We start from the raw sequence: 11,868 nt of genomic DNA on the forward strand, positions 1-11,868 counted from the left end.
GGAATGTCAAATCCCTTCCTTGGGGGGAGAAAGAGTGGAACAGGCCATGAGTTCTACAGTCAGAATTTCTCCAAAATCCAGTCCACTCTATCCATCCCATCCTGCAGCTGAGGCAATAATAGTTGAGGCTAGAAAGTGATGCGATTTGGCCAAAGGTTAATGGCAGAGGTTCAATTGGAACCAAGTCTCGTTCACCCAGCACATGGCATTTTTCATGCTATCAGGCACTTATAACTTTGCTGAAAGGAATTTCGTAAACTAATCTTTGTCTTACTTAACAGCAGTCTCTCATTGTTGTGCTTCCCACTGCTGAGAAGACCATCCTTGACTTTTGTTTACTTTTATTGTTTATTTTATTATTTATTTTATTATTATTTTTTTATCATTTATTATTTTATTATTCCTTTATATCTTCCCGGAAGCCAGGACTAGACAGAGTTCATCATTTCCAGATTCCATCTCTGCCTGTTCTACCCTGTGGGAAATCTGGATCTAGTTGCCAAATTGTCTCCCTTTGGGAGGAACACCCCATTTCTCCCTTAAGGGGAGTTTGAAGGCTGCAGTCCAAGTCTGACAGTTGGGAGAGATCTGAGGGTCAGAGACAAGTGTGTGTCGTTTTTGGGTACTTATTGACTTATTCAACAAATATCTCTGTGCCTCCCGTATGCAAGCACTTTTCAGGACCAAGAGATGATGGCAGTAAGCAAAATAGCTCAAATCCCTGTTTCTGGAGTTTGTATTGATAGGTAGAGATACACAATAAAGTAGGTACAAAAATGTGAGGTGGTGAGATGTGCCAAAGGGAAAACCAGAGCAAGGGAGAGGGACAGAGATTCCTGCCACATGGGGGGACTGTAATTTTAAATATGGGAATTAAGCTCATACTATTGTAAAAGTGACTTTGGGGCAAATACTTGAAGGCTGTGGGGCCATGAGCCTACCGATGTTATGGGGAAGAGGGTTCCTGACCAAAAGCAAGCCTGTGCCACGGACCTTTGACCTCATTCTTTATTAAATGACTGCCTTAGGGTCAACAGTGAGGGCCCCAGAGAAGCTGACTAAGCATAACTGGGTGAAGTACACTATCTTTGGCGGTGACCCACCACCTTGGCTTAAAAGAGGTGTCCTTAAAGAGACAAAGGGATGGAAATTAGATGGAGGAACCGCCCTGATTTGTGTGGTGCCTAAATGGGGTATCTCCTGATCAGATGGGGGCCCTAAATGCGGGGCAACAATCAGGTGGAAGCCTGTGGGGACGAGGGAGGTGAAAGAATTCACCTGAGGCAGAACAAAGGAGGTACAAGTTTATTGAATATGCAGCGAGGGAGAGGAGAGGCTGTCTGCTTGGAGGCAGTGGAAAGAGGCAGCTTTTCAGGAGGGAAAATGAGAGGTTTGGTGACATATGGAATTTTCCCTTTTTTGGTAACTGGCTGGTTGTAAGCAGCCCATTGGTCGGTTGGGGCCTCTGGATATTTCAGGGTGGGTCGCCTGATGGGCCTGTCTGTGTTCAGCCTGGTGGTCACTGTGGCCCTTTCTGCATTCCTTTGCTCAAGCCTGCTTGCCTAAAAGTGGCCTCCACAATTTGGTTTTTAGGCTAGAAATTACAATTCTTACCTGTGTGTGCTTTTCAAAGTGAGACTTGCTGGATTTTGTGTGATTTGTTTGCTTTTCCTTCTTCTGTTTGATATACCTGAGCCCACTCCCTCCATTGGTGGCATTTTTCTTGGTCAGGTCTTCTTTCTGCAAAGACTGGTTGTGAAGAGACAGGCAGCTTGCTACTTGTCAGGCACTGAGAGAAGGTGCTCTTAGTTTTTCTGGGTTGAGCAGAGCAAGTTGGATAAGTTTGTATGCTCCCTGTGGGCGGAATCCCCAGATCTAGACATAGCGCTGCTCCCTCTGGGGAGCACGGGTAACTTAATTTACCTCTTTGTGCCTTAGTTTCCTCATCTGCATGTTGCGGATAGTGATGGCACATAATTCATAAGGTTGTTGAAATTAAATGAGTCATTCATTACTTTGAAAGCATTTGGAGCAGTTCCTGGCCCATGGTAGGTTTTAATGAATTGGTGCTTTGTAGTTAGTATCTGTTGAATAAATAAGTGGTGTCTGTGTTTATCCAGGCTGTGTCTTTGGTAGCTGCCTTATAACCTTGAACCTTAAAATTAGAATTTGTCCTACTGATCAAATATAAAAATGGAACCGTGCTATACATTTAGCTCCAGGGCTAGAAAAATTATTTCTGTGAAAAGAATTTGCCCACCACAGAGAAGGGCTGTTAAATGTTGATAAGCTTTTCGTTTTGTCCTGTAGATAAAATACCTGTAGACCTTTTGTGCTTAAAAAGATTTGCCTGTAATGAGATCCAAAGTGCAGGCCTTTCAGAAGTTACACGGAACCTCGAATGCCCAAGCTGGCTTGACTCTGGGAGCCTTGCAGGGGAGTGGGATCTTCTGCAAGGTTGTAACTAGGCCGCCTATCTAGGCTACTGGAGTATTGTTGTAAGCGGACCCTGGCAGAGACGAGCTGGCAGCCAACTACTGTGGGCATGGCTCCAGCGAAAATCCTGAGGATGTGGCCCAAGAATAAGTGTCTGTCCTCATCCATCACGAAGGTTGGCACCAGGCAGTTTGGGATTTGGACAGTGGGGCTTTGAGTAGGGGTGTGTGGTCCCTTGTGTATCCCTCAGGAAGAAGGAATATCAGGTTAGCCTAGCATGGAGTAGGATCCCTGGAGCAGAGGGAAAAGGCACCCTCTCCTTCCATGGACCCTGGTAGGGGCTGAGCAGGGTAGAAAGACCAGGGCAAGTTAGTGAGCCTCGCTTTCCTCTTCTGTACTGTGGGGGTGGCTGTAGCAATCATTTATACCCTGGGGTTGCAGAGAGGATTAAAAGGGTGTGTAAAGTAAGGCTCTCAGAACCACAGAGCTACTGTGGTTACAACTGTATCCACTGAGGTCTGATCCATAGTGTTGAAAGTTCCCAGCACCCCTGCACTGTGCAGTTAGCTCCCCTTGATACTTTCCTATAAGGTATCTCCTGGCACTGTCCCTCCGTGAGCTTGAAGGAGTGGGTGGCGGATGGTGCCACAGTCAGGATTCCTCAGCCACCCTGCCCACCTCACCCTCCATTTTGCAGTTTCTGAAGCTTTGGCCAGAATGATTAACTTGACCAAGACTTACAAGGCTGGGGGGGTGGGGAATGGGGGGTGGGGGGAAGAGTTATGAGGCTGATGGCAGGGACTCAACAGTGTATTTTTCTTCCTAGCCAAGGGCTTGTTACTTGCTTGCCAAAAGAAATTGCAAACTTGTATCCTCCTGTTAGGAGATGAAAGGACAAATTAAATCAGTTTGGAAGGCTCCCAGACTGCTCTTCAGAAAGTCATTTTCAAGGTTGGAGACAAGTCAAACCTTCTTGCTTTGTTAGCTAAGTTTTTCTTTTCACCCTTGATAAGAAGTTCTTCCCCTAGAGCCTGGGCTGGAGAGGTATAGCTTTGTGTTACTGGTGTTTGAGGAGTACCAGGAAAGAGGGAGTATTTCTGTAAAAGGTTTTGCTAGAGCCTAAAAGGAATTTATCTTCAGTGACCTAACGTGATAAATGATCTTTCGTTTTGGTTCCAAGTACTAGTCCTTGTAAGCAGCCTCCTAAAAATTTATTTATTTATTTATTTATTTATTTATTCATTCATTCATTCATTCACTCATTCATTCATTTATAATTTACTTAAAATTTTTTATGTTTATTTATATTTGAGGGGTGGGGAGAGAGACAGAGACAGAATCTGAAGCCGACTCCAGGCTCTGAGCTGTCAGTAAGCAGAGAGCCTGATGTGGGCCTTGAACTCCTGAGCTGTGAGATCATGACCTGCGCTGAAGTCGGCCGCTCAATGGACTGAGCCACCCAGTATCCCCAAGCAGCCTTTTAGATGTAAGCCCTTTTTACCCAAGTTTTTCCTTTAGCTTTCCATAAAAGCAGAAAGCTTAGGTCTTTGTGAGGCTTTTCTCAGATAGAGCTCTTGGCCTGCTCTTCGTCTCCAACCAGAGGCCCCCAGTCTTCCACCTTCTTTCCACATTCTGCTTGGATGATGATCCAAAGACCTCTTGGACTTGGACCCAAAAGCAGCTCTGATGGCCAGATGTGTGGTTAATGGGGAGACTAACTCTGCGTGTTGGGCTCTTGCTTACAGAGCCTCATACGTGGGGCCATCCTGTGATGTCTCATAACTCTTGTTACCAACTGACAGTTACAAAATGGTGGCCTAGTGGCCAGATGTAGTTATACATTTTGTTGGGCTTACAGAGTTATTTTTAAAAATTGGATTGCTTTCCAGCACATTTCTGTGTATAATTATACCCCAAAATCTGGAATCCTGACTTTTTGAGAGGAAAGGGAAAGCTTAGCAATGCTGTGCTCTCTATTCTTAATGTCACCAAGTTTGTTGGATCAGGGTAGAAGCTTCCCCCCTCCCCTGTGAGGGGGAAGGGTGGTGGGACCACATTGTTTAGGAATCCTACCACACTTTGTTGTGTCCACCTGGACTTGGCAGTGTTTTCCACTTTGTGACCTTTTTCTAATGCACCTTTTTTCTGTCTGTCTCTCTCTCTAATGCACATTTAATCCACTTTTAAAATTGTACATTTCAGGAAGCTTTTCTTGACCAGTTCAACCTGGTTTCCCAGCTCCATGTGTTCTCTCTAGATCAGTGGTTCTCAAATGCGGCCAGTTTGCCCTTTTCTCCACCCCAAGGCACATTTAGTCAGGGCACATTTGGATGTGTCTGGAGACATTTTTGGTTGTCGGTTGGGGACTTGTCATCTATGCTGGTGGCATCAAGAGGTAGAAGCCAGGGATGTTCCAGAGCATCCTACAGTGCACAGAAGAGGCCCCTCCAACGAATAATTATCTGGCCCAAATGTCACTAGTGCAGAGATTGATAAACCCTGATCTAGAAACTTAAGGAAAGTAGTTATTGTATCATTGTGTATATGGATTAATGATACCCTGTATACTCACTGAGAATTAGAAGATTCACTAGAATTTTACGCCATTAGCTGTTTTCACGTCCTGAATGTCAGGCACTTTACCTTCCTTAGGTCTTGGAGAGATTGGATGGAAGAATTTTACGTTAGAAATTTTTATTGGAGCATGAAATGGATTCACATTAAGTTTTCAAATATATATTTGAGGTATCTGTCAAGTTTAGTGTATATTTGCATTAATTATAATAATTCTTATATTAAATATTTTATTCTTCAACATAATGAAGGAAAGTACTGATACTAGTTGATCTGTATACTGATACAGTATAGCTGTTGCTATTATACCATGTATCAGTGAAAACAATCAGGTGTTTTTTAAATGCTTATTTTTTTATTTTGAGAGAGAAAGAGAGAGAGAAAATCCCAAGCAGGCTCCAGAGCCTGGCACGGGGCTCAGTCTCATGACCTGAGCTGATATCAAGTTTGACAATTAACTAACTGAGCCACCCCAGGACAACCCTCCCCACCTCCCTCCCCCTTTCTTTTTTAATAATTGAAACAGTTCTAACAAGAAGGTAATTTAGACTTTTAATTTAACTTAACTAGGAATTTGAAATATATGTATTTCTTGGAACACTAGGTGGCCTCACAATCACAATTGTTTTTTACAAGAAACTACGTGTTTTTGTTTTTGTTTTTTAATTTGAAGTATTTATTTTTAGCAGCATAACATTGTATGGACAAATGAGATAAAACAACAAATGAACAACATGAAAACAATGCAAATAAAATATGTGTGTTGTTTTGCACAGTTAAAACCTTACAACAATAATTTACTCCTTGGGAAGTTGGGCAAAAGAAATTTGTGTCCTTTAGAAAAGCCCTACATACTGAATGAAGATGAATGTCCTTCCTTTTTCTCTGATCGGTTACTAAAGGTATATTCTGTTCACCTTTGAGAATCACTTGGGAATTACTCTAAGCTTGTGTTGTATTTCAGTGTTTGTTGACTGAGGCAGCTTTATTTTCATCATGTAGATTTCTCAGCCAGGTGGTTAAATACCCTTTACTGCCTCCTTTTTCTACCTATAGCTTCTGTTGAAATGGCCCTGTTGGGTTATATTTTAGCAATGCTTTTGTCTCTGTCATAAAATGTCCAAAATTTGAAAATGAGCCAACATTTTATATCATAAAGAATGAGTTGTAATTTGTACTGGGCTTTTCCAGGAGTAATTGTACAACTTTGGCAAAAGAAATCTGGGTGACTATTTACGGGTATTATCTGACTGGGACTCTCTGGGGGTAATGTGATTCTATAGGGACATGCATCTTTGACTTATTGATTAGACTCTTTAACAACTGTATGTGGCAGAAGTTAAGTTGGAGAAAATAGTAATGCACATGACTCTTATCTATAAAGATTTAAACAAATTTTGACAGGTTGAAATATAAATGATTAAAAAAAAATTTTTTTGAATGTTTATTTTTGAGAGAGAGACAGAGCGCGAGCAGGGGATGGACAGAGAGAGAGACACACACAGAATCCGAAGCAGGCTCCAGGCTCTGAGCTGTCAGCACGGAGCCCAACACGGGGCTTGAACCCACGAACTGCGAGATCATGACTGAGGCAAAGTCAGCTGCTTAACTGACTGAGCCACCCGGGTGTCCTGAAATATAAATGATTTCTACCTTGCTTTTCACCCCTTAGACAAAAAGATACGTCCAGACATTGCATTTTATTGGCCAATAGCAATGCTTCTCAACTTTGGGTACTATTAACATTTGGGCTAGATAATTGTTTGCATTGCATTGTAGGATATTTAGTTGCATCCCTGGCCTCTACCCACTAGATGCCAGTAGCAACTTAGTTAAAACTGCATCTGTGTCTGTATCTAATCGGCTATGATTATTTTACTAGTATCAGTTTAACAGGACCAGAGGCTTTAATGGTTTACTGCCACTTTGTCCTACCACATTCACCTGCACTTTAGTACTGGTTTCTCCTCCACTGAGATTGAGATGTATCTTCCCTTAGGTTTTAGAGAATGTTCATGCAGGATGGTGAGACTCTGGCATATGGAGGTCTACCTTCCAGGCATCAGGGGTGTTCTCCAAGTGCCTATTTCTGCCTCACTTTTCCCTGAATCTTTATTAGCAGTGTGACCTCATGGGCCATGGCTGGAAATCAAGGCATCTGCAACTCAAGAAAGTTTCTGTTGATTTAGCGGGTGTCAGTGTTTCAGAAGGTGTTCTGTGATGTGGCATTTTAGCTTTCTGGAAGTAATGAACTATGAAAACTAAAGAGTTTCCCAGCATTTAACTCCTCATAGCTCTCTGACCCTAAAATAAAGGTAGATGAGGGAGAGAGTGTTAACTTTTCTCTCCATGTCTTTTATAGTTTCTGAGCTTCAAGCATGCTTGCACTTGGCTGTTGTTATTCTGCTTTTCATTCCAGAGTTCCTCAGTTAGTGGCCAACTCAGAAACCAAGGCAGGGAAAACCTTATAAGGGACCGTGGAGACCTTATTACAACTGTCTTTTTAAATTTTTTTAAAAACATTTTTTAATTAAAAAAATTTTTAAACATTTATTATTTAGAGAATGGGCACAAGTGAGCGAGGGCGGTACCACAAGGGGCAGAGAGAGAGGGAGAGAGAGAGACAGAGAGAAAGAGAGAAATGGGGCTCAGCAGAAGCCGGTCTCATACTCACTCCATGCAGGACTTGAACTCACAAACGGTGAGACCATGACCTGAACCCAAGTCAGATGCTTAACGACTGAGCCACCGAGGCACCCAGTTGTTTTTTTTTTTTTAATTATAACAATCTTGATTTTTTTTTTCTCCTCGCTAAAACAGAAAAGTTTCTGCCTATTGCTTTAGTGTTTTGGGCTGTCTAATTCTTGCTGATTGTGGTTTATGTGCATTTTTAAATGTTTCATTGCTATTCTGATCATGTCTCATAAGGAGACCTAAATGTTAGCTTTTAAACAAATCTTTCTAGTTGGAAGAATAACCCTGCTAATGCAACTTCAAAAACAGTCCTGCTTCTTACAGAAAAGCTTAAGGGAGTCACTGTAACTGATCTCAGTCTATGATCTTTTTTAGAAAAAAAAAATTGCACACTTAGATCCATTTAAATTATAGCATAGAAAATACAGAACATTTTGTTCTTTGCTCTTAACCTAGTGGCCTGAAATATTTTCCACCTATACCACCTTGTAGTACTGGGTTCTCATAGCTTGCTACCTGCTTGGTAAGGATATTACTTTTAGTTGTCCCTAGAGTCCCTTCTTCAGGCCTCAGATGGTCATTATTCTAGAATCCTTATAAGATTTGGGAAATGAATTCACAGTATCAGTATGAAATCTGCTCTGTGCCTTAAAATATTTGTAGTTGTCAATCTTCCCAGGTCTATTTTACACCCCCTCCCCAAACCTCAAGAGTCATTGGTAGCCCCGCATTTTCTCTGTGCTTCATGTTAATATATCTAGAATCCAGCCACTTCTTGCCAGCTATGGATACCAGAGTCCAAGGCACCATCCCCTCTGGCCTGGATTTTTGCAATTTGAATAGCTTCTTGCTTGTGTCCCAGATTCTCACCATTCTCCCTTTAGTCTGTTCCCAGTTCAGCAGCCAGGAGTAATTTTTCAGAAATGTTAAGTCCTGTCATGTCAGCCCTGTTCCAAGTCTTCTAACAGCTTCCTATCACATTCAGAATAAAAGACAGGCACCCCGCTTTACCCTATCCGGTTACCGCTTCTCCTGGGACCCCATTTACCCACTCAGAGCCTTTGCGCTTGCTGCTTTCAGCTAATTGGCTTTCAGAACACCACATGACTGCTTAGAGCCTGTTTCTTTATCTTGAAATAGGAAGGCCTCTCCTCCCTTGGCCATCTCGTAACATTATTGAGAATTTCGGATACAGGTTTCCTCCACTATTCGACAGTACAGTATTCCTGTGAAACCTTTCATAAACCAAAGTGGCACAAAGAAAAGAAGCAGGTTTGGAAAATTTTTCGAGCATTCCAAGACCCAAAAAATAACCTCACTTAGGCTTCTCTGATACCTGAGGACACATCTTGCTAATAGATGCGCAAAATACATTGAGATAAAGCCCAGACACTCACACAGTTCAAAGCTCTCATGGCTTCATGCTGAATTGCTGAGTTCCCCAGGAGGGAGCTGGGGAGTGCCCTTCAGGAAGGGCTTGCTGCAAAACAAACACTAAATGCTGTTTTGTTTTTGTTTTTGCTTTTTTTTCCCCATAAAGCAAAAATCCTCTTTATTCCTTTGGGCTAGTGAAAACAGATATTAACAGAGGTTTTTCTGAAAAGCAAAGTGGCAAACCTGAACTTTTGAAAAGCAGGGAATCCCTGCAACAAGCTGTTTCCTCTCATGGTTCCTTGTTAATGTCTTACATTGTGCCTGGCAATGGTTCCCCCCCCCAAGTGAGCTTTGTTTGGGTTGGGAGGGCTAAAGGAGAACCTGTAGGAACCTGTGCCTAGGCCTTTGCGTTAATATAATGGTTGGAGGGAAGGGAGGGGACAGGAGAGAGTTGAGTAGCCCAGCACTACACCTAGTTGTCATGGTGGGGAGGCAGCCAAGGCTAGGACTGCTGGGGAGTTTCAGAGGCAGGGCCAGTGGAAATGCCACGTGTTTCCTGTTCTCTTGTGTTAGAGCAGAACTGTGATCTCCAAGTCAAATCTCTGATAGAAAAATCCAACAATCTGTTCATTCTTTTGAACTATATTATTGTATGGGATAATTGATACAAATGATTTTTAAAAATAAGGTCACAAGCTTGAGATGATGAGGGAATGTGGGGCAAGCCGAGGGCAAGGTGCAGGCTAACAGCAAGCCCACCCCCACCCCCGCCCCCACCAGTGGGACATGTATAATATTCCTTGGACACTCCCAGGCTACCCAAAAACATGGAAAGGACAAAAAACAAATGGTTAAACTGATAAGAGTCTCCACCAGTTTACCAGAAAAAGGCAATCCCATTATAGCCTAAAGTCCAGGAACTCCCTAGTGTCTTAAAGTTAATGCTTTGCTAGAGGGAAAACCACCTTAGCTTGACAATAGCTAGGCCTCCAGCATGTGAAAGTCTGGAAACTCCCTCTTGACTTTATCTCTCCCGATTGCATAAAATGGTCACCCCCTACACTTGCAGTGTAACTCTTTCTGCCCACGGCTCCTGTCCCCTTGCTTTAATAAAATCACCTTTTTGCTCAAAAGATGTCTTTAAGAATTCATTCTTGGTTGGGGCCCCTGGGTGGCTCAGTGGGTCAAGCGTCCGACTTCACCTCAGGTCATGATCTGGCAGTTTGTGAGTTCGAGCCCTGTGTTGGGCTCTGTGCTGACAGCTCAGAGCCTGGAGCCTGCTTTGGATTCTGTGTCTCCCCCACTCTCTGCCCCTCCTGTGCTCATGCTCTGTCTCTGTCTCTCTCAATAATAAATACACGTTAAAAATTTTTTTTAAAGAATTCTTTCTTGGTTGTTGGCTACAGACTCCATGAACCCCCCCCCATCACCTCAAAATTTCATCAGAAATAGAATTTTGAAGTCTTAAGTATGACTTTTTGTATCATTCAACATTCTTACCATTGATGAGGCTAATCCAAATAATCTATTTCTTGTAACACCTGTGCCTATTTATGTCCGTTGTCTATAAGTGTGGAGGACTGGAGCAGGAACTAATCAAGTCAGAAAGAGGGAAGAGATGTTTGTAATGTCCATATATATTTCGTATGTCAAATGTGGTTGAGATGAAGAAAGGCAAATGATGTAATCTAATGTACTTGATGTCTTGTATTGTCGAGAAGTTGTATGTTGGTAAATTGATTTGTCCTTTGTTTCATGAGAGGTTATACTTTTAACCTTGTGTTAAATTCTTCTGTAAGGAAAATTCTTTTGTGAATTGGAATATATTTATAAATTCATATTGGCTTTGGAGTGCGATTCATTGATTGTCATTCAGCCTTATGTGGGTACCCTGTGATCATCTTAGCAGGGAAACTTGAGCAGGTGTGAGCTGTAGTTCTTTCCTGCAAAAGTTTTTCATTTAGCACCTGGAGAGGGGGAATGCTGAAAAAGATGAAGATTAACAGCCTTCCAGAAGTGTTGGTCCAAGTTTTCATTTATTCACTCTATGATTTTGAATGCCGTCAACTGATATGTTTTAAATTTTTTTTTTTCAACGTTTATTTTATTTTTGGGACAGAGAGAGACAGAGCATGAACGGGGGAGGGGCAGAGAGAGAGGGAGACACAGAATCGGAAACAGGCTCCAGGCTCCGAGCCATCAGCCCAGAGCCCGACGCGGGGCTCGAACTCACGGACCGCGAGATCGTGACCTGGCTGAAGTCGGGCGCTTAACCGGCTGCGCCACCCAGGCGCCCCTGATATGTTTTAAACTAAATGTCCTCATTCCGCATGGCCCAGTCAGTGTAGTTAGGAGTTAGAATCTAAGATCCACATCTACTTGAGTCCTGGAAAATGGATGCGTATCCATAATATCCTCAATTATACCAGATAATGTCTATTCAAGGGAGGTATTTTTAATTTAAAAGAGAAACGGCCTCCTATTAAATGACTTACTTGCGCTTGAGACATTCAGTGTTAATTCCAACCTTTCCTTTTTCTCTAGGCAAATAAGGGAGAGACTGAAGAACCAAGTCACTCAGATGAAGGAGCAAATTCCCGGTTTTACACCAGGCCTGGCAATTCTACAGGTATTATGATAGTGTATTTGCACGAATATCCTCTTTTCCCAACTCATGAGTAGCACTTCAGACAGCAAGCACTTCACACATCTTCCTTCCTTCCTCTTTCTCTTTCTCTTTCTCTTTCTCTTTCTCTTTCTCTTTCTCTTTCTCTTTCTCTTTCTCGGTTT

At 42.5% G+C, this 11,868-nt stretch overlaps 1 protein-coding gene across 1 annotated transcript in view; it reads left to right on the forward strand.

Moving 5' to 3' along the window:
- MTHFD1 (methylenetetrahydrofolate dehydrogenase, cyclohydrolase and formyltetrahydrofolate synthetase 1) overlaps nucleotides 1-11,868 on the forward strand; it is a 63,712-nt gene that overhangs the window by 3,756 nt on the left and 48,088 nt on the right. Inside the window, exon 2 of the mRNA XM_040477366.1 lies at nucleotides 11,623-11,707. Coding sequence (XP_040333300.1) covers nucleotides 11,623-11,707 — 85 coding nt within the window. The remainder of the gene's footprint in view (nucleotides 1-11,622; nucleotides 11,708-11,868) is intronic.

The sequence above is a fragment of the Herpailurus yagouaroundi genome, unplaced genomic scaffold (assembly GCF_014898765.1).
Source record: "Herpailurus yagouaroundi ecotype Mexico unplaced genomic scaffold, PumYag 141, whole genome shotgun sequence".
Lineage (NCBI taxonomy): Eukaryota > Metazoa > Chordata > Mammalia > Carnivora > Felidae > Herpailurus > Herpailurus yagouaroundi.